At 46.7% G+C, this 20,658-nt stretch overlaps 1 protein-coding gene and 1 long non-coding RNA gene across 2 annotated transcripts in view; one reads left to right on the top strand and one right to left on the bottom strand.

The window, feature by feature from the left end:
* Positions 1 to 5,568, bottom strand: part of LOC122487681 — a 176,900-nt gene extending 171,332 nt beyond the window's left edge. Inside the window, exons 1-4 of the mRNA XM_043588480.1 lie at positions 5,489 to 5,568; positions 2,435 to 2,563; positions 1,962 to 2,076; positions 1,449 to 1,556 (exon numbers count right to left, since the gene is read on the bottom strand). Coding sequence (XP_043444415.1) covers positions 1,449 to 1,556; positions 1,962 to 1,985 — 132 coding nt within the window. The 5' untranslated portion in view covers positions 1,986 to 2,076; positions 2,435 to 2,563; positions 5,489 to 5,568. The remainder of the gene's footprint in view (positions 1 to 1,448; positions 1,557 to 1,961; positions 2,077 to 2,434; positions 2,564 to 5,488) is intronic.
* LOC122487691 overlaps positions 1 to 20,658 on the top strand; it is a 241,785-nt gene that overhangs the window by 44,097 nt on the left and 177,030 nt on the right. The gene's annotated exons all lie outside the window — the stretch shown is intronic.

The following is a 20,658-nucleotide window of genomic DNA, read 5'->3' as shown; positions in this document are numbered from 1 at the left end:
TATAGATGCTGGAGAGGATGTGGACTAACAGGAACCCTCTTGCACTGTTGGTGGGAATGCAAACTGGTGCAGCCGCTCTGGAAAACAGTGTGGAGGTTCCAAACAATTAAAAATAGACCTTCCCTATGACCCAGCAGTAGCACTGCTAGGAATTTACCCAAGGGATACAGGAGTGCTGATGCAGAGGGGCACTTGTACCCCAATGTTTATAGCAGCACTCTCCACAATAGCCAAATTATGGAAAGAGCCTAAATGTCCATCAGCTGATAAGTGGATAAAGAAATTGTGGCTTATATACACAATGGAGTACTCCGTGGCAATGAGAAAGAATGAAATATGGCCCTTTGTAGCAACGTGGATGGAACTGGAGAGTGTTCTGCTAAGTGAAATACGCCATACAAGGAAAGACAGATACCATATGTGTCCACTCTTTTGTGGATCCTGAGAAACTTAACAGGAACACATGGAGGAGGGGAAGAGAAAACAACAGCTTAGAGTGGGAGAGAGCCAAAGCATAAGAGACTCCTAAAAACTGAGAACAAACTGAGAGCTGATGGGGGTGGGAGGGAGGGGAGCGTGGGTGATGGGTACTGAGGAGGGCATGTGTTGGGATGAGCACTGGGTGTTGTATGGAAACCAATTTGGCAATAAATTTCCTATATATTTTTTAAAAAAAACCACCAAGGAAAAAGAATCTCAGGTCAGATTGTTAGATGAGTATGCACGGCACCTCCCCACATGAACAGCAGTGTCCCTGTGATTTCTAACAGCACAGTCCATTCTGGGGATCTGAAGAGAGGGACAGTACCTGGCAGAGGTTGGATCAGGATAATAGGACATGTAGGATGTTCAGTGCAGCACTGTGACATGGCAAGAGAAGGGAATCCTGTCACAGTCCCACATTTGTGAAGGGTTGAATGGGTGAGGTGAGTGGTCACATTTCCAGAATGTTGTCTAGGTGGTAAGGCCCTTGCTCCTGATTAGGAGGGGCCCCAGGGGCGTGTTGCTTGGCCACCAAAGTGCAGAGCATTAGACATAATGCAATGAGCCCCATGTCCTTTGGGTAAAAATCTCCCTGCTCCTCACGAACGTGTGTCAGACGTGGAGAAGGTGTGGAAGGATGGTCGGGCGACCCGGGACCCCTAGGAACGTTCGTCGGGGAAACGTGTACAACAATGCCAATACATTCTAGACAGAATGGGACGTGAAATGGTCTCACGCCTCTTTTCTGATCTTCCTCCAAATAAGTGGAGAGTGACCTTGCGTCTGGCCGTGGCAGGGGCTGGGCCCTGCTGGCATGTTTGGGGAGCAGATGGGGTTCCAGGTTCATCTGGGACCAGGAGTCTCCGAGAGCTACCAGGGGAGCAGCAGTGTGTTTTCTGGGCCCTGGGATTCTTTGCATTGGCTCTGGGCCCTTGGTGTTGGGTTTCCCTGGTACCTGCACTCACCCTGAGCCAGCGGGGCTTCGTCCTGATGGCATGGGGCTTCCTTCTTTCCTTCAGGGAAGTAGAGCAGGGGCTCTCATTCAGCTTGTCCTCCATCTGTGGCATGTGGCTCTGTAAAGACAGTGCCCAGCAGGCAGGCAGGAGTCCTCAAAGCCGTGTCTGCTTGCTTTCACTTGTCCTCAGACCCATAAGAATTCATTCCAGATATGACACCACAGTGTGCACTCACCTCCCCCACGGAGGAGAAGCAAGGTGGCGTGAGGGCCTTGGATTCAACCTGTTACAGGTTAGAGGCACCTCAGAGATCCCTTTTCCCTCCTTCCAGCATGACATGTGCATGGCCATGATGGGTCCACCAGGTGGTCCACTGCCACCGAACCTGCTCCGGTCCCGGGGAGGACCGGCCCCCATGTCCCCCTTTCCCCGAAACTGAACATGAGGGGATGGGGGTGCCCAGGGAAGGTTAAGAGCTATGAGCTGACCTGACCTGGCCTCCTCCAGGCTGCTCTGTGTTACCTTATGTGACCTCCTGGAAAACATCCTGAGGCATCGCCAGCGTGGGTTAAGGAAACCTCTCCAACATCTGAGTAATCCTGCGCACTGGGGTTTCTGGCATCCAGAGCCCCGGTACCTGGGAAAACAACAAGAGAACATCCTAAAGTCTCTGTGTCTGTAGGCAAGTGAGCCTGGTATGGGACCTTCCTAGAACATGGGTGCCAGGTTACAGGAGTTCCAAGCTTTCCTGGGGCCTATTGTGAGCAAAGTGATGTCACGGCCTAGGATCCGCCTCCTGAGTCCCCCTCTGGGATAACACCTTTGCAAATAGTCCTCTCTTTGCTGACTGCTCACCCCCATTCTCCATGAAATGTCCCATCGGTACACAGTTCCACCAATGCACCCCTCTCCACAGTCCCCTGAGAAGCTCTGGGGGCAGCCAGGGTCCCAGCTGTGAGACCTATCTGGGTTGAGACAGAACTCTTCTTTCTTACCTCTTTCTGGTCCCAGATTCGCGACTGTGCTTCTCAGGGATGGTCCGTGTCTTTTCCGCCCAATGGAGATCATTCTAGCATGTCCTCAGGATGTCCTCAGGATGTCCTCAGGCATATGTGGGATGATACCTGTGAAATTGGAGCAGTGGTGTCACCTGTTGGAAGTTTATCCAACCACATTGACTTCAACGTCTCACCTCCTCTGATTCTGCTGCTCCTCTGATCCCAGCCCACAGTCCTTCCAGGTGTGCGTACGTGCGTGAGTGTGAGTGTGTGTATGTGTGTTTACCAGTGCTCGTTTTCTGGGGTCCCAGAAGGTCACATCCCCACCTAGGGAAGGATGGCCAAACATTTCCTAGGAGCTTAGGTTCTCTACTTTCTAAAGCAATCCCTACAGGAGGGATTGGAGTTGGGGCCTAGTAGGACAGAACTCTCTTTTACGTAGACTTTGTCAGTAGTGTGCCACGAGCCATTCCCTGCCTTTCCACTGGGTACATACAATGGGGACAGGGTGGCACTCAGTGGGTTGCCCTGGCCTGGGGGTCCTCCTCAGGGAAGAACGTGCTGGGATGTCTTCTGCGACGCTCCTCTTCAGCCTCACCCCCACGCCACCTCCATGTCTGCACCCAGTGACAGTAACACACCCTTTTCCAGACCCCCTTCGAAATCCTGGGTCAAATCCAGGACCCCATTTTGAGGACATGAAGTTGGGGTCATGCCTGGTTCTGACTTTCTACCCGTCTGTGATTCTGGGCAAGGCACTGACCCTAGCAGGGTCTTCACTTTCTCCTCCCCTCAGTGGCTCCCTGGGATGCCCCCATCCTGTCAACACATCCTTGTGGGATTTCCTTCCTGGAGTGTGGTATGGACGTAGTGTTTGATTTCTGTTGCAAAGAAGATGGCACCGTGGCCCCAGACCAAACAAGTTTAGGTGATAAAATGTGTATGGCATGGCCTCATGCTCACTGTCACTCTCTGTGTTGTCTCTCAGCTCCTCACAGTGGGGACCAACCCCCGTGTTGAGTCGTGACACGGACAGGTACACACAGCCTAGCCCTGAGAGACAACAACAGACAGGGAAGAACTAAGGCACTCGATGTGGACTGAATCCTGCCACCACCCTGAAGTGGGTTCAGGGGTTGAGTGAAGCAGATTCTGTCTGAGCGATGACAGCAGCCCCAACCTCCTGAGAGGCTCTGGCAGGAGCCCTCCGCTGAGCCCTGCTGAATTCCTGGTCCCCTGGGCCTGTGAGGTGGGAAGTTTATGGGGAAGCCCCTAAGGGTGGGGGAATATTGTCCCACGGCACTAGAGCAGAGTAGTCACAACGTCCTCCTGCCCCAGGCCCTGGCCCTCCTCACCCTCCCTCCCTGCTGTCCTCCACAGCTCTTTCCGGTCTCCCTGGTCTCCTTTCACACGTCCCCTCTGAAACAATGATCTCTGCCTCCGCGTGTCTGCTCCACTGTGCCTTCTGCCGGGATACATTCCCTCGGACTTGAGCAGGGCTGACTCGTCTTGCACTGCGGCAAGAAATATTAACGTTTCCTCAGCACAGCCTTGTCAGACCCTCCCCTGGTGGAGCTCAGGACCCACTTGTTGCACCTTGAATTTTTCTATGGAGTCCTTGCTCATGTCATTCCCATTTTTGTTTCATGTTCTTTCCATCTTCCTGGCTAGTCCTTGAACTCCTAGAGGGAAGACGTGGCTGCCTTACCAGCACTGGCACTATGTGAATGCTCAGATGCTCATTCCCGGGGGCTGACTGAGGAGGTAAAGGGATCCCACCCACCAATTAGCAGCTCAGTCATTGTAGTCTAATTTACCTGGGTCATTTTCCAATACTTATTTTATCGTATATCTGTTGAGTCCACTCTAGTCGTAATTTGGGGCGTGAAATCACACTCCAAGATCAAGAGTCTCATGCCCTACTGACTGAAACAGCCAATTTTCATGGAACTAGACTGATGTCTAAGTTACCTTGCGGGTTAACATTTCGTACGTGTATTAGGTTATGCTGAATTACCAGAGAACGCGCCACATTTCAGAAAGCATGTCCCCATAGATTTCCTCACATGACAGAGCTGGGTGTGTGTTTAGATTGGAGACTAAAGTCCTTCATGTGGTCACTGAGGACCCCAGAGTTCCTCCATTTTGTCCCTTCTCCCTCCCGAGGTTATCAGGTACTTGCACAACCAGCAGCACAAGGGGCGATCAAGGGGAAAGAGAACAAGGAAATGCACCTGGGAGCATGTTATCAGCCTGGTCTAGAGTGCCTAAAATATCCACTTTTTCACTCATTCCTTGCTTTCAAGGCAAGGATTTTTAAGTAGTGATCTGTGAGAACCTATGTCCCACAAACCATAGAAAATGCATCCCTAGATATGCACCACAAAACATACGAAGGTAATTCCTGAGCTGAAGGAAAACATTCTCCCTCCGGGACACGTTGTATGAAGGAAACAAGAAGAGTAAACATCTATGTGTGTGTTTGTGTGCGATCTGTACGTATTAATGAATATGAGGTTTTATCGCTATCCCTGAATATCTTTAAGAAGTGAAGGATCATTGACTTTTAAATAGAAGAATTAGGAAAACAATAAGTAAAAAATTGTAATTAGTGAGCTTACAGACATATAGTATTAAGATATATGAGAGTATCGGGACGCCAGGGTGGCTCAGTGGGTTGAGTGTCCGCCGCCTTGTCAGATCATGATCTCACGGTTCGTGGGTTCGAGCCCCGCATCGGGCTCTGTGCTGACAGGCTGTTTCCGATTCTGTGTCTCCCTCTGTCTCTGCCCCTCCCCCGCTCATGCTTTGTCTCCCTCTCTCTCAAAAAGAACCATTCAAAAACATTTAAAGAAATTCCATTAAGATCTAGGCCAGTAGGAAGTAAACGACTTGTGGTTGAGAAGTCAATGAAGGGCCTCCTACGATGGATTGTTTTCAAGTACGAAAACGCTCATCAACCACATGACTGCAAGTATAGTGTGAATATTGAAACTGCAGCCCAGTTCGCCAGTTAAATGGAAAGAATTCCATATATCTGTGTTCAGTTACACTTCGCCATCCAGAGCAGGGTCTGGTACACCTTGCACGTTCAGTCGATGCTTGCTGCACAATCGCATGGGTGATGGCCTGTCATTCTCACCAAAAGAAAGAAACGTTGAAAAGCAATGAAACCCAAGAAAAGAAAAATGGCACGGAGGAGTTGGGATCTGAGGCACACTGTGAAGGAAACATGGGGGTTGGGAGGTAGTGGAGGTGGACAGGCGGTTCCACAGAGTTGAAGGATGTGCCACAGTCCGCGGTGGCAGGGTGGACTTGAGGGTGGGACCGCTGGTGGTGCAGTCCAGGTAGGGCCATGGGAAGGGCATGCAGAGCTGAAAAGCACCGGCCTTTCAAGGAGAAGGGAGTTGGAAGGAGTCTCGAGTGCCCAGTGTGTCTCCCTGTCCCTTAGGGCTACCCTTGCAGTCATGGGTCACGAGCGAGGAGGGTCCACAGCTGCAGATAGATGTCCACGGTTGGCGGCAACGTGAGGCAGAGTGAAGAACAAACACAGAGGCCTAGGATGCAAGAGGGAGCACTGGGTTCACGTTGAGCCACCTCCCTGGGAAACCTGCTTTGCAGAAGCCTCCTGGGTTTCTTGAGGGGAGAAAGGGAGTTGTCCACTTTGGAGGAGACACCTGCCAGTCCCTGTCCCACTGGCCTGGTCTCTGGAGCCCTCTGCCTGGCTCCTGGGTGTCAGGCTGGCGGGTAGGCGGTCAGAGCATCTGGTGGGCCCAGCGAGGTGCAGTGGTGCAGACCCTGTCGCCCAGGAGCTGTACCCCCTGAGGGGGGGCGGGGGTGGGGGGATGGGGGGATGGGGCGGCCTGGATCGCGGGACCAAGCAGGTGTGCGGGAGGGCACGCACAAGTGTGCGCATGCGCTTGGGCCAGAGGCGGAGCCCGTTGAGGGGCACAGGTGAGGCTGTAGTGGTGTTCTGTATCCTGGCTCCCAGCCTGTCTGCCGCCCCAGGCCCCCAAGTGTCTGGGCCAGTCAGGTGCTGATGCCCCCCACCCCGCCTCCCCCGACCGGGGACATGCTGCTGCCTATGGCCTGTGACCCGGTAACCTTGGCGGTTGCCCTAGGGGTAGCCCTAGCGCTAACGGTAGCGCTCGCGCCCCCCACGCGGTTAAGACTGGGAGCCATGAGCCTCCAGCCTAGGAGGGTGGTGTCCCTGCTGCTCCTGCTGCTTCTGGACCAGAGGCCAGGGCTTGCGACACGCTCCCGGGACGCCTCGGTTTTGGTTGCTCTGCTGGAGTGCCAGCCCTTGCAGGGGCAGAGCGCCATGCGATGCCCCCCCCCGGCGCCCCCGAAAGACCATCTGGGAGAAGCCTAAAGGTGCAGCAGCTGAGACCCACAGCCTCCCTCCAGGACCTGCCTCAGTCGCGGTGCTGCCAAGGTAGAGATCCTAGTGACAAGGTCCCATGTGGCCTTCCACCCTGCCCCTCTCTGTCTTCCCCTTCCATGACCAACCCCCCCCCCCCTCACTCGTGCTCCGGGTCTTCTTGGGCTCCTTTGCGGCTGCAGTCTGGAGGACTCAGAGTGAGCTTTCTGGGTTGGACCCGGGTTCCCTGGAGGAGGAGGCCCCAGATCCATTAGGGGGTTAGGCTCCGGTGGTGGGGCGTGGCTCAGGTCGGGGGTGGGGGTGGGGGGCGACCTGAGTGCCATGGAGGTCTGACTGCGTTGGTGGTTGGAGGGTGGAGGTGGGAAGGAACGAACGAAAGAACGAACAAACGAAGGAAAGAAAGCGTGGACCTGCGGTTGTGGGAAAATATCAAGGCAGGGCCAGGGAAGTCGCAGCCATGAGCAGGAGGAAACATTCCTGCCTGTGAAAATGAAGCACAAGGGACCTGAGATTCCAGAGAAACATTCCAGGGAGAGTCAGGGTGGTGGGCCTGCGTTGCTGGAGGCCAGCAGGGGACGGTGTTGAAGGGATTGAGAGTGGAAGCAGCAGGTGAACACAGGTCTCCTGCCTCCCCCCTGCACACCTGCTCTCCTGCCCTTCCCGGCCTCGGCGTGCCCCGCCCCTCGTGGCAGAGTTGCACCCTCTGATGGGGAGGGGGAGATCTCACCCCACTTGTGGCTAAATGGGATCCTCTATCGTGGGAGTCAATGGGACTACAGGCTAGGGGTCTGGATTAGGGCAAGTGCAACTCCCTGTTGAGCTCTTCATTTCTGAAGGCAATTTGCATTCAATCAATGAACTCGTAGCCAGTGAGCCAGGAAGAAGTGGCGCTTCTGTGTTTTAGAGGGTGGTGCAGACTCTTTCCTACATGGACGTGTGTGCTGAAGAGAACTGGGTGTTGTGGATGGAATTCAAAGTCATCTTTTTGGGACATGTTGGGTGGGAACGTCTTCTTCGCACTCTGGCGAGGAAGGTGGATGGAAAAGCTCCTTGTCCAAGGCAGACTGGTGGGTTTTGTTGTTCCTATCCGTGGGGCGTGGTGCTTCCTGTTTTCCGTGGAGCGCCTCCTGTCTTGCCTTTTTCCGTGTTACAAGAGTTTCAGACCTTATGAATCACATCTCCTCCAGGATTCACCAGGCAGCATGAGGGAGAAATGACTCTGAGCCCACCGGGTCTCTAGAAACCAGTGCATTTGTACCTGAGCAGACCGTGCTGGTCTCTCAGCCTCCTTTGGAAATGAGGTCTTGGGCACATGGTCTTTCATTGCATGGGTTCCAGCTCTGTCAGGTTGTTGGCATTTGTGTTTGTGCATCTGTGTATGTGTCTGCGATGCCGTGTCCTGTATTTAGTCCGGACCCCAACAGTGTCCCAGTCCTTTCCAGAGACACAGTTTTGTTGCATAGGAAATTCTCATTTCAATAGTGTGTCCCAATGCTGTTACAACGGATGAAAACTTCCTGCAGGCAGCACCGTGACCTCACCAAAAGCAAAAGTCTAAGAACTGAGGCTTTCCCAAACTTACATATCAAGCTGACTGGTGCTTTATGTTTTCAGTAAGATGGTGTGGTGTAGGCCACTTTGAGCAGCTGAGGCTCCTAGGCATCTGTTTTGTCCTCGGGAGGTGAGTTGTCTCTGTCAGCATTTCGGGAGATTATGATTCTCTTGAAGATCATTATTTTCTTGATTACCATGATTACTATATTCTGCATAACCCATCGCATGGAATTTGATAAGGAACTCGATACCTGAAACCTTTTCGTCACCAAACGCTCACTACAACAAGGAGAAAAACAATCACTTTTGTGCAATGGACAATACACTTTACCTTTATTGTACTGTTTTAGTGGTTTGTACATATGTTTAGAGTAATGAAAGTGTCCACGTAGATCTAAGGAGTTTTTTGTGACATCAGAAACCACAAAAATAATGGAAAATCTAAGTTACCTAGTAATGTAAGCACTCTGTCCTTTTGGATACGAAATCTTAGGTAAAGTACTCACCTTGCAAAAACTGCCAAGACCTGATAATTCGTTACTATTCACGTAGGTCTAGTGAATGGAAGGGACTGAACTAAGGTCTCTGAAATAGAGGAAGCTAGAATTTGAGATATTGAGTCACCTTTACTCTGTCTTTCCCTGTTGACAAGGTCTTTTTTTATTCAGTGATGTCTCTTGACCATTAACCTATTTCCCTCCTTGCTGCTCCCCCCCCGCACCTTTGCAATCATCTTTATGTATTTATGGATGGGCTTGTTTCATTCTGTTTTGAGGATTTTTGTTTTTTGTTTTCTTAGTTTTTGTTTCAGATTCCCCATATATGTGCGAGCATTCTGTATGTGTTTTTCTCCGTGTGAGTTCTTTCATTTGGCATAATGCCCTCCAGGCTATTATAAAACACCGTGGCATAATAACAGGTGTGAAGGTATTTTCGGGAGTTAGTGATCTCCTGTGTTCTGAGTTGTACCTAGGGGGGTAATTGAGGGACGTTGCTGGATGATATGGATGTTCTCCTCTGAATTGTGTGAGGAAACTTTACATTGTTTGCGACTGCCTCTGCACCAAGTTCCAATGCCACCAACAGGGCCCAATGATTCGCTTTCTTCCATAGTGTCCCGACGCTTGTGTTTTCTTGTCTTTTTGAAAATACCGTTCAGACAGGTTTCAGGTGATATCTCTTTGGCGCTGGACTTTCATTTCCCTAATGTGGAGTGACATGGAACTTCTCTTCATGTATGTGGTGGCCATCTGTATGTCTTCATTGGAAGAATGCCTCTTCGGGACTCTGCCGGGTCCGTCATTGCTCTTTGCTTTTGCATTGTTGCGCTGTAGGAGATGTTGATATCTTTTGTGATTTAACCCTTGACCATATATGTAGTTTGCAAGTATTTTCTCCCATTCACTAGTTGCCTTTCCATTCTGTGGAAGATATTGTTGCTGGGCAGAACTTGCTTTATTAGTTTCACGTAGTCCCACTTGTTTAGTTTTCCTTTGTAGCTTTGGCTTCTGGTGTCAAATCCCAAAACTCAAGTCAAGACTGAGATCCAAACCTTCTCGTGGGTTTGGCATTTGGCTTTGTCCAGCAAAGTCAAGGACAGCAGAAAGGGTTGCTTCAGACTCCATGGAAATAAAAGAGAGGTGACAGGTAGTTTAAGGGACGTCTCCGCAAGCTGCTCTCAGGCTCCCACATTCATTAAGCCTACAAACGATGTACAACACGTCAGCGGGCCACATGCTAGAAAGAACGTATTGAAGACATGGTGCGAACCACATCGAGACAGGATAAAATATTCCATGCGACAACACGGTCCAAGGACTTGGTGAGCCCATGCAGAACCCAACCCCTAGATACACACGCACTAGATCAGCCAAGTCTCGCCTGCCCCCCAGATACACACCAACTAGGTAAGTGAGCTGCTGCAACTGTTTGCAGGAAGGCCAGAGAGCAGTGATCTGCTCTGCAAAGCGTTCCCTATAATCTCCCAACTCGGGACATCGTTGTGCGATTTCCCACACCTCCTGCCCAAGGTCTTATCCAGGACTTTCTGGTTTCAGGTCTCAAGTCTGTAATACATTTTAACTTCGTTTCTGTGTGTGATGCTAAATAGGTGTCAAGTTGTTTTTCCATGCCTGTTGTTTTTCTGTGCCCAGTGATTCTGGGCACCACCTATTGAGGAGACTGCCTTTGCCTGAGGTTATACTCTTGGTTCTTTGGTTGTCAAATAATTGGTTACATATGTGTGGGTTTCTTCCTGGGCCTTCATTTCTGGTCCAGTGACCTCTGTGTCTGCTTTTACCCCAATAGTGTACGGCTTGGGTTATTGTAGCTTTGATATCTAGTTTCAAATCAGAAAGCATGGTGCTTCCAGCTGTTTTCTTCCTTCTCACAATGACTTTGGTATTCAGAGCCTTTTGTGCTTCTGTCCACCTTGAAGGATGATTCTAGTTTTGGGAACGTGCTTCAAGTTTGAAAGGATTGCACCTAGGGAATGTGTAGATGGCTCTAAGTAGTGTGGACATTTTGAGAATGTTAATTCTTTGGATCCACTAGCATAGAATGTCTTTCTGCTTATTTCTGTCTGTTCAAATTCTTTCTCCACTGATTTCTGGTTTTCAGTAAAGAGGTCTTTCATCTTATTGGTTAAATTCATTCTTTTCTTTTTGAATTTTTTTATGTTTATTTATTCTTGACACAGAGAGGTACTTGGAAAAACACACACATACACACACAGAAAGAGAGAGAGAGAGCACGTTTATGAGTGGGGAAAGTTGAGAGAAAGGGAGACACAGAATCTGAAGCAGGCTCCAGACTCTGAGCTGTCAGCACAGAGCCCATCAGAAGTCTCAGAACACAAGTCATGAGGTCACGACCTGAGCCAAAGTCAGATGCTTCACTGACTGTGACACCCAGGGGCCTGTAGGGTGATTTGTTGTCAAGTATTTTCTTCCTTTGGAGTTACTTTAAATTATTTTCTTAATTTCTCGCTCTGATAGTTTGTGATTCATGTACAGAAATGAAGCACATTATGGAAAACGACATACATATCTTACATGACTGAAATCATTTATTAGGTCTACTAGTAATGTTGTAGAGTCACTGCGGTCTCTCTAGAGCATATCATGCACTCCCAGTAAGGGAAAAAGTATCTGGGAATATAGGATGATGTGATCGAAAATAGATGAGAGTGAGCAGGTATATGGAGTGAGAGTGTGCAAATTTTCTCAAATGTTTTGTGGTTGATATAATCCAACAAGTCCATAAATAAGGTATGTTTGGATATATGTTTTCTTTCAACCAGAACCAGAGAGCTGTAACATAAATATATGGTTCCCAACACATTGCCACAACACGCTCTGTGCATCTTGGGAGCTGGCCACCTTGTCTCTCTTTTCTGTCCTGGAACCCAGTGCCTGACTCTACCGCTCAGTGAATTCATCTCAGAATACTGCAGTTAGGAAGAGACCTACATTTTTACATAGACTTCCTGAAAGGTACCTCAAAAGCATTGGATTTTACAGAGTTGTGTCTGATCTGCCTGGAATCCTCTGAGGATGTGTCAGTTGGAATGGCACTTTCTTTGCTGGGAGATCAGGGAGCCCAGCAGTATTCCTGTGTGTCTTGTGGTCGGTCACCAGAGGGTGCTGTGTGGCTGCTCATGACAGGGACACTGCTCCCCAAAGATGAGGCTGGCAGGTGCCGGGCGCCACTGCTGGAGGAGCCTGAAGGGTGGAGGGGCTTGACTCGGTATCAAAGCCTGACTGAGTCTCCATCCTACAGTCTCCCTGCGCTCCTGATGTGCTGTGTAAAGGACTCTCTTGCTTGCCGAGGTGCAAGTGGTTCTTGCTGTTGGCCCTGAATCCTCAGGGTGAACCCATTCAGGTCCTGGTCTTTAACTCATTGACCTGACCTGCACTTAAGGTACTTTCCTGAGAGTAAGCGACCCAGCCTGGGAGGAGGGCCAGGAGGCAGACAGCAGTGGCCCAGCCTGCATCCTCCACTGACCTGAAAGCAGGGACTAGCTGCTCTTCTGAGAAGCAGAGCTATGGACCAGGAGGCACACAGGCCACTGGGGTTTGTCATGGGATGGGGCCTGGATGAGTGTGTTCTAGGACATGGGGAGGGATGCTGTGCAGGAGGTCAGAATGAGGGAGTGTGGTTTCTTCCCTGCCCCATGGGTCACTCCTAGGTACCCTGATGGCCTCAGTGCTGGCTTGTCCTCCTGATTCTTCAGGGATCCACTCAGTCCCGGGGGTCCCTGATTTTCACATATGAACGCAACAAAGAGTCTGTAGATGTTGGAAACTGGAGGCAGCCCCCGAAAAATGCCAGAAATTATGTCCCCAAAGTTGTGCTAGGTGTACACGCCTGAAGAAAGAGAGAGTTCCGGTACACATGTGCCCTTGTGTTCAATGATGAGAGTCAAAATATTGGAATTGGCCCAGTCATTCAGCTTCTGGAGACGCAGAGAAAGGATGATGTGTGGCCCCTGAGAATGCAGAAGGGGACAGGACTGTGCCTGTCCACTGTGGGCACATTCCGTAATACAAGACCATAGTCCTGGATGGATGCCCAACCTGCACACCACTCGTAGACACAAACACAGACACCTGCTGCACTGAAAGCTAAAGGACCGTGAAGATGACACCATGTCTTAGGGGCTATTATTTTCAAAGAATGTATATTTTTTCTCCGTCTGTATTTGTTGTTTCCTCTTTATTTATTTGGAAAGAGCAAGAAGGAGAATCCTGACCAGGGCTTCAAGCTGTCATTGCAGAGCCTGACTTGGGACTTGATCTCAAGAACCATGAGATCATGACCTGAGCCATATTCCACTCAGGAACTCGACTGTTTGAGCCACCTTCGTGCCTGTCCTCATTATTTAAATCTTTCTTTTACTAAATAAACATCACCTGTAGAAAACCTTTAACAAGTTTACACTTTATTGCCTATTAGATTAGCATAAATGGAATATTGACTGATACATTTGGGTATTTTTATAATATGCACATTAGACCAATATCCCCATGGCCTGTCCAGGAAAATGAAAGATTTTCAAGGTATTCGCTCTGGTCCAGACATTTCTCTTCTGGCTTCTGCTCTTGTGTCAAACCTCAAAGGGTCCCCATGGCAGACAATGAAGATATTTCAAGTAGGGGCCTTCACCTAATCTTTGTTCTTTGTTCTTTGATAAATTGTCCATATCATAGAAATTCCAGAAGAAATTCAGAGAAAAAGGGGCTGAGGGTGTACTTGAACAAATAATAGCTGAGAACTTCTCCAATCTGGGGAAAAAACATGCATTGAAATCCAAGAGGTACAGAGAACTCCCTTCAGACATAACTTGAATCGATCTTCTGCACGACATATCATAGTGAAAGTGGAAAAAGAAGGATAAAGAGAATCCTGCAAGCAGCTAGGGATAAATGGGCCCTAACGTACAAAGGTCAACACAGAAGGGTAGTAGCAGACCTATCTATTGAAACTTGGCAGTCCAGAAAGGAATGGCAGAAAGTCTTCAATGTGATGAACAGGAAAAATCTGCAGCCGAGAATCCTTTATCCAGCAAGCCTGTCATTCAGAATAGAAGGAGAGATAAAGGTCTTCGCAAACATACAAAAACTGAAAAATTCATCACCACTAAACCATCCCTCCGAGAGATCCTAAGGGGGATTCTGTGAGGGAAATGTTGCAAGGACCACAAAGTACCAGAGACACCACTACAAGCATGAAAGCGACAGATGTCACAATGACTCTAAACCCGTATCTTTCAGCAATAACACTGAATGTAAATGGACTAAATGCTCCAACCAAAAGACATAGGGTATCAGAATGGATAAAAGAAAACAAGACCCATCTATTTGCTGTCTACAAGAGATTCACTTTAGACCTAAGGACACCTTCAGATTGAACGTGAGGGGATGGAGAACTATCATGCTACTGGAAGTCAAAAGAAAGCTGGAGTAGCCATACTTTTATCAGACAAACTAGTCTTTACATTAAAGGCTGTATCAAGAGATGAGGAAGGACATTATATAATAATTACAGGGTCTATCCATCAGGACGTTCTAACAATTAAAAATGTCTATGCGGCAAATATGGAAGTCCCCAAATATATAAAACAATTAGTCACGAACATAAGCAACCTCATTGATAAGAATGTGGTCATTGCAGGGGCTTTCATACTCCACTGACAACGTTGGATAGATCATCTAGACACAGGATCATTAAAGAAACAAGGGCCCTGAATGATACATTGGATCAGATGGACTTGACAGATCTATTTAGCACTCTGCATCCCAAAGCAACAGAATATACTTTCTTCTCGACTGCACATGGAACATTCTCCAAGATAGATCACACACTGGGTCACAAAACAGCCCTTCATAAGTATAAAAGAACTGAGGTCATACCATGCACACTTTCAGACCACAATGCTATGAAACTTGCAATCAACCACAGGAAAAAGTCTGGCAAACCTTCAAAAGCATGGAGGTGAAAGAACACCCTCCTAAAGAATGAGTGGGTTAACCAGGCAATTAGAGAAGAAATTAAAAAATATATGGAAACAAATGAAGATGAAAATACAACAATCCAAACTCTATGGGATGCAGCGAAGGCAGTCCTGAGAGGAAAACACATTGCAATCCAGGCCTATCTCAAGAAACAAGGAAAATCCCAAATACAAACTCTAACAGCACACCTAAAGGAAATAGAAGCAGAACAGCAAAGGCACACCAAACCCAGCAGAAGAAGAGAAATAATAAAGATCAGAGTAGATATAAACAATAGGAAAAAAAACCCCACAACTGTAGAGCAGATCAATGAAACCAAGAGCTGTTTTTTTGTTTGTTATTTTTTTTTTTGAAAAAAAATAAACAAAATTGATAAACTTCCAGCCAGGCTTCTGGAAAAGAAAAGGGAGATGACCCAAATAAATAAAATAATGAATGAAAATGGAATTATTACAACCAATCCCTCATAAATACAAGGAATTTATCAGGGAAACCTATGAAACATTATATGGCAACAAACTGGACAACCTAGAAGAAACGGACAAATTCCTAAGCACCCACACACTTTCAAATCTCAAACAGGAAGAAACAGAAAACATGAACAGACCCATACCAGCAAAGACATTTAATCAGTTAAAAAATATCTCCCAACAAATCAGAGTCCAGGACCAGACGGCTTTCCAGGGGAATTCAACCAGGCATTTTTTTTTTCATGTGACATTTATTGTCAAATTGGTTTCCATACGACACCCAGTGCTCATCCCAACAGGTACCGTCCTCAGTACCCATCACCCACCCTCCCCACCCTCCCATCCCCCATCAACCCTCAATTTCTTCCCAGTTTTTAAGAGTCTCTTATGGTTTGACTCCCTCCCTTTCTGTTTTTTTCTTTCCCCTGCCCCATGGTCTTCTATTCAGTTTCTCAGGCATACACATTTTCAATAAAATAGTTGACTGAATCCAAGACTGCATTACAAAACTAAACTGAGATCAATTAGTATTTATCCCAGAAATGCAAAGATGTTTTTCTTTTGTAATTTATTTTTTAATATGAAATTTATTGTCAAATTGGTTTCCATACAACACCCAGTGCTCATCCCAACAGGTGCCCTCCTCAATACCCATCACCAGGCATGTAAAGCAGAGATAATATCTATCGTTCTCAAGCTGTTCCAGAAAATAGAAAGGGAGGGAAAACTTCCAGACCCATTCTATGAAGCCAGCATTGCTTTGAACCCAAACGAGGCAGAGACCTAGCAAAAACAGAGAACTACAGGCCAATATCCCTGATAAATATGGATGCAGAAATTCTCAACAAGATACTAGCAAATCGAATTCAACAGCATGGAAAAAGAATTATTCACCATGATCAAGTGGGATTCATTCCTGGGCTGCAGGGCTCGTTCGATGTTCCCAAGTCAATCAGTGTGATACATCACATTAATAAAAGAAAAGATAAGGACCATATGATCCTGTCAATCGATGGGGAAAAAGCATTTGATGAAATTCCGCATCGTTTCTTAATCAAAACCGTCAAGAAAGTTGGGATAGAAGGAACATACTTAAACATCACAAAAGCCATTTATGAAAAGCCCACAGCTAATATCATCCTCAATGGGGAAAACCTGAGAGCTTTCCACCTGAGATCAGGAACACGACAGGGATGTCCACTGTCACCAGTGTTGTTTAACATAGTGTTGGAAGTTCTAGCATCAGCAGTCAGACAACAAAAGGAAATCAAAGGCATCCAAATTGGCAAAGATGAAGTGAAGCTTTCGCTTTTTGCAGATGCCATGATATTATACATGGAAAACCCAAGAGACTCCACCAAAAGTCTGCTAGAACTGATACATGAATTCAGCAAAGTCGCAGGATACAAAATTAATGTACAGAAATCAGTTGCATTCTCATACACTTGTGTGAAGCCACAGAAAAACAAAGAAAGAAACCGATCTCATTCACAACTGCACCAAGAATCCTAAAATACCTAGGAATAAACCTAACGAAAGATGTAAAAGATCTGTATGCTGAAACTATAGACAGCTTATGAAGGAAATTGAAGAAGATACAAGGAAATGGAAAAATACTCTGTGCCCGTGGATTGGAAGAATTAATATTGTTAAAATGTCAATACTACCCAAAGCAATCGACACATTCAACGCAATCCCAATCAAAACGGCGCCAGCATTCCTCTCAAAGCTAGAACAAGCAATCGTAAAATGTGTATGGAACCACAAAAGACCCCGAATAGCCAAAGTAATGTTGAAAAGGAAAACCAAAGCAGGAGGCATCACAATCCCAGACTTTAGCCTCGACTACAAAGCTGGCATCCTCAAGACAGCATGGTATTGGCCCCAAAACAGACACATAGACCAATGGAATAGAATAGAAACCCCAGGGTGGGACCTACAAAAGTATGGCCAACTAATCTTTGACAAGGCAGGAAAGAATATCCAATGGAAAGAAGACAATCTCTTTAACAAATGGGGCTAGGAGAACTGGACAGCAACATGCAGAAGAATGAAACTCGACCAACTAGACCACTTTCTTACACCATTCCCAAAACTAAACTCAAAATGGATGAAGGACCTGAATGTGAGACAGGAAACCATCAAAACCCTAGAGGCGAAAGCAGGAAAAAACCTCTCTGACCTCAACTGCAGCAGTTTCTTGCTGGACGCATCTCCAAAGGCAAGGGAATTCAAAGCAAAAATGAACTATTGGGACCTCATGAAGCTAAAAAGCTTCGGCACTGCCAAGGAAACAATCAATAAAACTAAAAGGCAACTGATGGAATGGGAAAAGATATTTGTAAATGACATATCGGATAAAGGGCTAGTATCCAAGATCTATGAAGAACTCACCAAATTCCACACCCCAAAAACAAAGAATCCAGTGAAGAAAGGGGCAGAAGACATGAATAGACACTTTTCTAAAGAAGACATCCAGATGGCCAACAGGCACATGGAAAGATGCTCAACGTCGCTCCCCATCAGGGAAATACAAATCAAAACCACACTCAGATACCACCTTACGCCGGTCAGAGTGGCTAAAATGAACAAATCGGGAGATGATAGATGCTGGCAAGGATGTGGAGAAAGGGAACCCTCTTGCACTGTTGGTGGGAATGCAAACTGGTGCAGCCGCTCTGAAAAACAGTGTGGAGGTTCCTCAAACAATTAAAAATGGATCTTCCCTATGACCCACAATAACACTGCTAGGAATTTACCCAAGGGATACAGGAGTGCTGATGCCTAGGGGCACTTGTACCCCCATGTTTATAGCGGCACTTTCAACAATAGCCAAATTATGGAAAGAGCCCAAATGTCCATCAACTGACGAATGGATGGAGAAGTTGTAGCTTATATGTACAATGGAATACTACTTGGCAATGCGAAAGAAGGAAATCGGGCCTTTTGTAGCAACGTGGATGGAGCTGCAGAGTGTTCTGCTAAGTGAAAGAAGTCAGGCAGAGAAAGACAGATACCATATGTTTTCACTCCTATGTGGATCCTGAGAAATTCCACAGAAGACCTGGGGGGAGGAGAAGGGGGAAAACCATCATTGACACTCTTAAAAACTGAGAATAAACTGTGGGTTGATGGGGGGTGGGAGGGAGGGGAGGGTGGGTGATGAGCATTGAGGAGGGCACCTGGTGGGATGAGCACTGGGTGTTGTGTGGAAACCAATTTGACAATACACTTCATACTAAAAAAAAAAAAAGAATTAAGAAAAAGAAACAAAAGCTGGACTTGGCTGCAGCTCATAGTCTCCAGGTAGGATTCCTGAGGCTTACAGATTGTCATCCTCCTACAGGTCTCTCAAGGACTTTATTTAACGTTTTACCACTAGAGCTTGGCCCCGGTTAGTGTCACTTTCCCTGATAGCCATAAACACTTCCCCAGATAGATGCTAGCAATTACCTCTCAAGCCTATGGCCTACTGATACACATCGGAAGGGTTTCAAGACTGATGTTTTCATAGCCAGTAGTAAACAACCTTATCTTAGCAGCAGCTAGCTCCTCCTGGTCCTGAAAGTGCTACTTCTAAATTCCTTAGAGACTTGCATTACCCTTAGCCCCCACTAAGTAGAAAGTATGGAATCAGTCACTTCTCACAAACACAAGTGCAGCTCTTCCTACCCATGGGTTCTAGCTCCATCCTGTCATAAGCACATTTTTGCACCAAAAATGGCTCAAAATTCTTTCTTGACTGTTTCCTCTCAGCCCACATCACACCAGCAATGCTACATATTAGCTCCTGGTGCATTGATCTGTTCCTTTGTTTGTTTACCTTGATTTTTGTTTATTTCTGCTCTGCTCTTCATTATTTCCTTCCTTCTAATGGTTTTGGGTTTTGTTGTTCTTTTTCTAGCTCCTTTAGATGTAAGGTTACATTGTTTATGAGGGAGTTTTTCTTGCTTTGTGAGGAAGTGTATTGCTATAAACTTCTATCTGAGAACACTTTTGTTGCATCCCAAAGATTTAGGACCTGTGTATTTTCATTTTCTCTCTCTCTCTCTCATATATGTGTGTGTGTGTGTATGTATATATATATGTATAAAATCTATATCTATCTCTAAAACTTCCTCTCTTATTTCTTGGCTCACCTTTTAGCTCTTTGATCGCATGTTATTTAACTCCCATGTATTTTTTTGTCTTTCCAAATTTTTTCTTGTGGCTGATTTCTACTTTCATAGCATTGTGATCAGAAAAGGTACGTTGTATGACTTCACTCTTCTTGAATTTGTTAAAATTTGTTTTGTGACCTAAGATGTGATCTATTCCAGAGAATGCTGCATGGACGCTTGGGTGCAACGTACCATGTGTATTCCATTGTTTTAACATGGAATGGTCTGCATCTACCCATTAGATACATTTGGTCCAATGTGGCATTCAAATGCACCCTTTTCTTGATGATTTTCCTTTTGGATGTTCTGTGCATTGATGTAAGTGTGTTGTTAAAGTCCCCTACTGGTATTGTGTTCTTGTCAATGCTTCCATTATGCTTTCAATAGCTGCTTTATGTATTGGGTGCTCTCGTGTTGGGTGCCAAATTATTTGCAATCACATCTTGTTGGACTGTACCCTTTATGATTGTATAGTGCCCTTCTTTGTCTCTTGTTACAGTCTTTGTTTTGTAATTTTTGTGGTTTGTATAGAGATATTTACTGTCCTTATGTATTTTTAATAAGGTAAACGTAAATTAACTTCAAAATAATTTTACTCTGATTCTTTGAATGTACACATTGAAGTGCCATTACGTATATTCACAGAATTATACAACCATGACCACTATGTTCTCCTAGAATATTTCCATCACAGACACATGTATACTACCCGTCAGCCATGGCTCAACCCTCACCCCGGTCTCTGCAACCACTGACCTCGGTTTCTGCTGCTTTAGCTCCTCTGGGGTTTTCAGGTGTGTGCAATCACACACCATGGCTTATTGTGTCTGGCTACATAACATGAGAGTGATTAATAATTGGTTAAATGTTCAATCAAAGTAATATTTTTAGGACAGAGGAATATTCCCCAAAGAACAAAGATTATGTGAAGCCCCCTACTTGAAATATCTTCATTATCTGGGATAGGGATCCCATTTAGAAGTTTGACTCAAGAGCTAAAAGCCACAAGAGAAATGTCTGGAGCAGACTGGGTGGCTCAGTCGGTTGAGCGGGCGACTTCGGCTCAGGTCATGATCTCGCAGTCCATGGGTTCGAGCCTTGCATCGGGCTCTGTGCTGACCGCTCAGAGCCTGGAGCCTGT

This window comes from Prionailurus bengalensis, chromosome A2 (genome assembly GCF_016509475.1).
Source record: "Prionailurus bengalensis isolate Pbe53 chromosome A2, Fcat_Pben_1.1_paternal_pri, whole genome shotgun sequence".
In the NCBI taxonomy this organism is placed as follows: domain Eukaryota; kingdom Metazoa; phylum Chordata; class Mammalia; order Carnivora; family Felidae; genus Prionailurus; species Prionailurus bengalensis.
The sequence above is the reverse complement of the archived record's forward strand: the minus strand, read 5'-3'. Positions and strand labels throughout refer to the sequence as shown.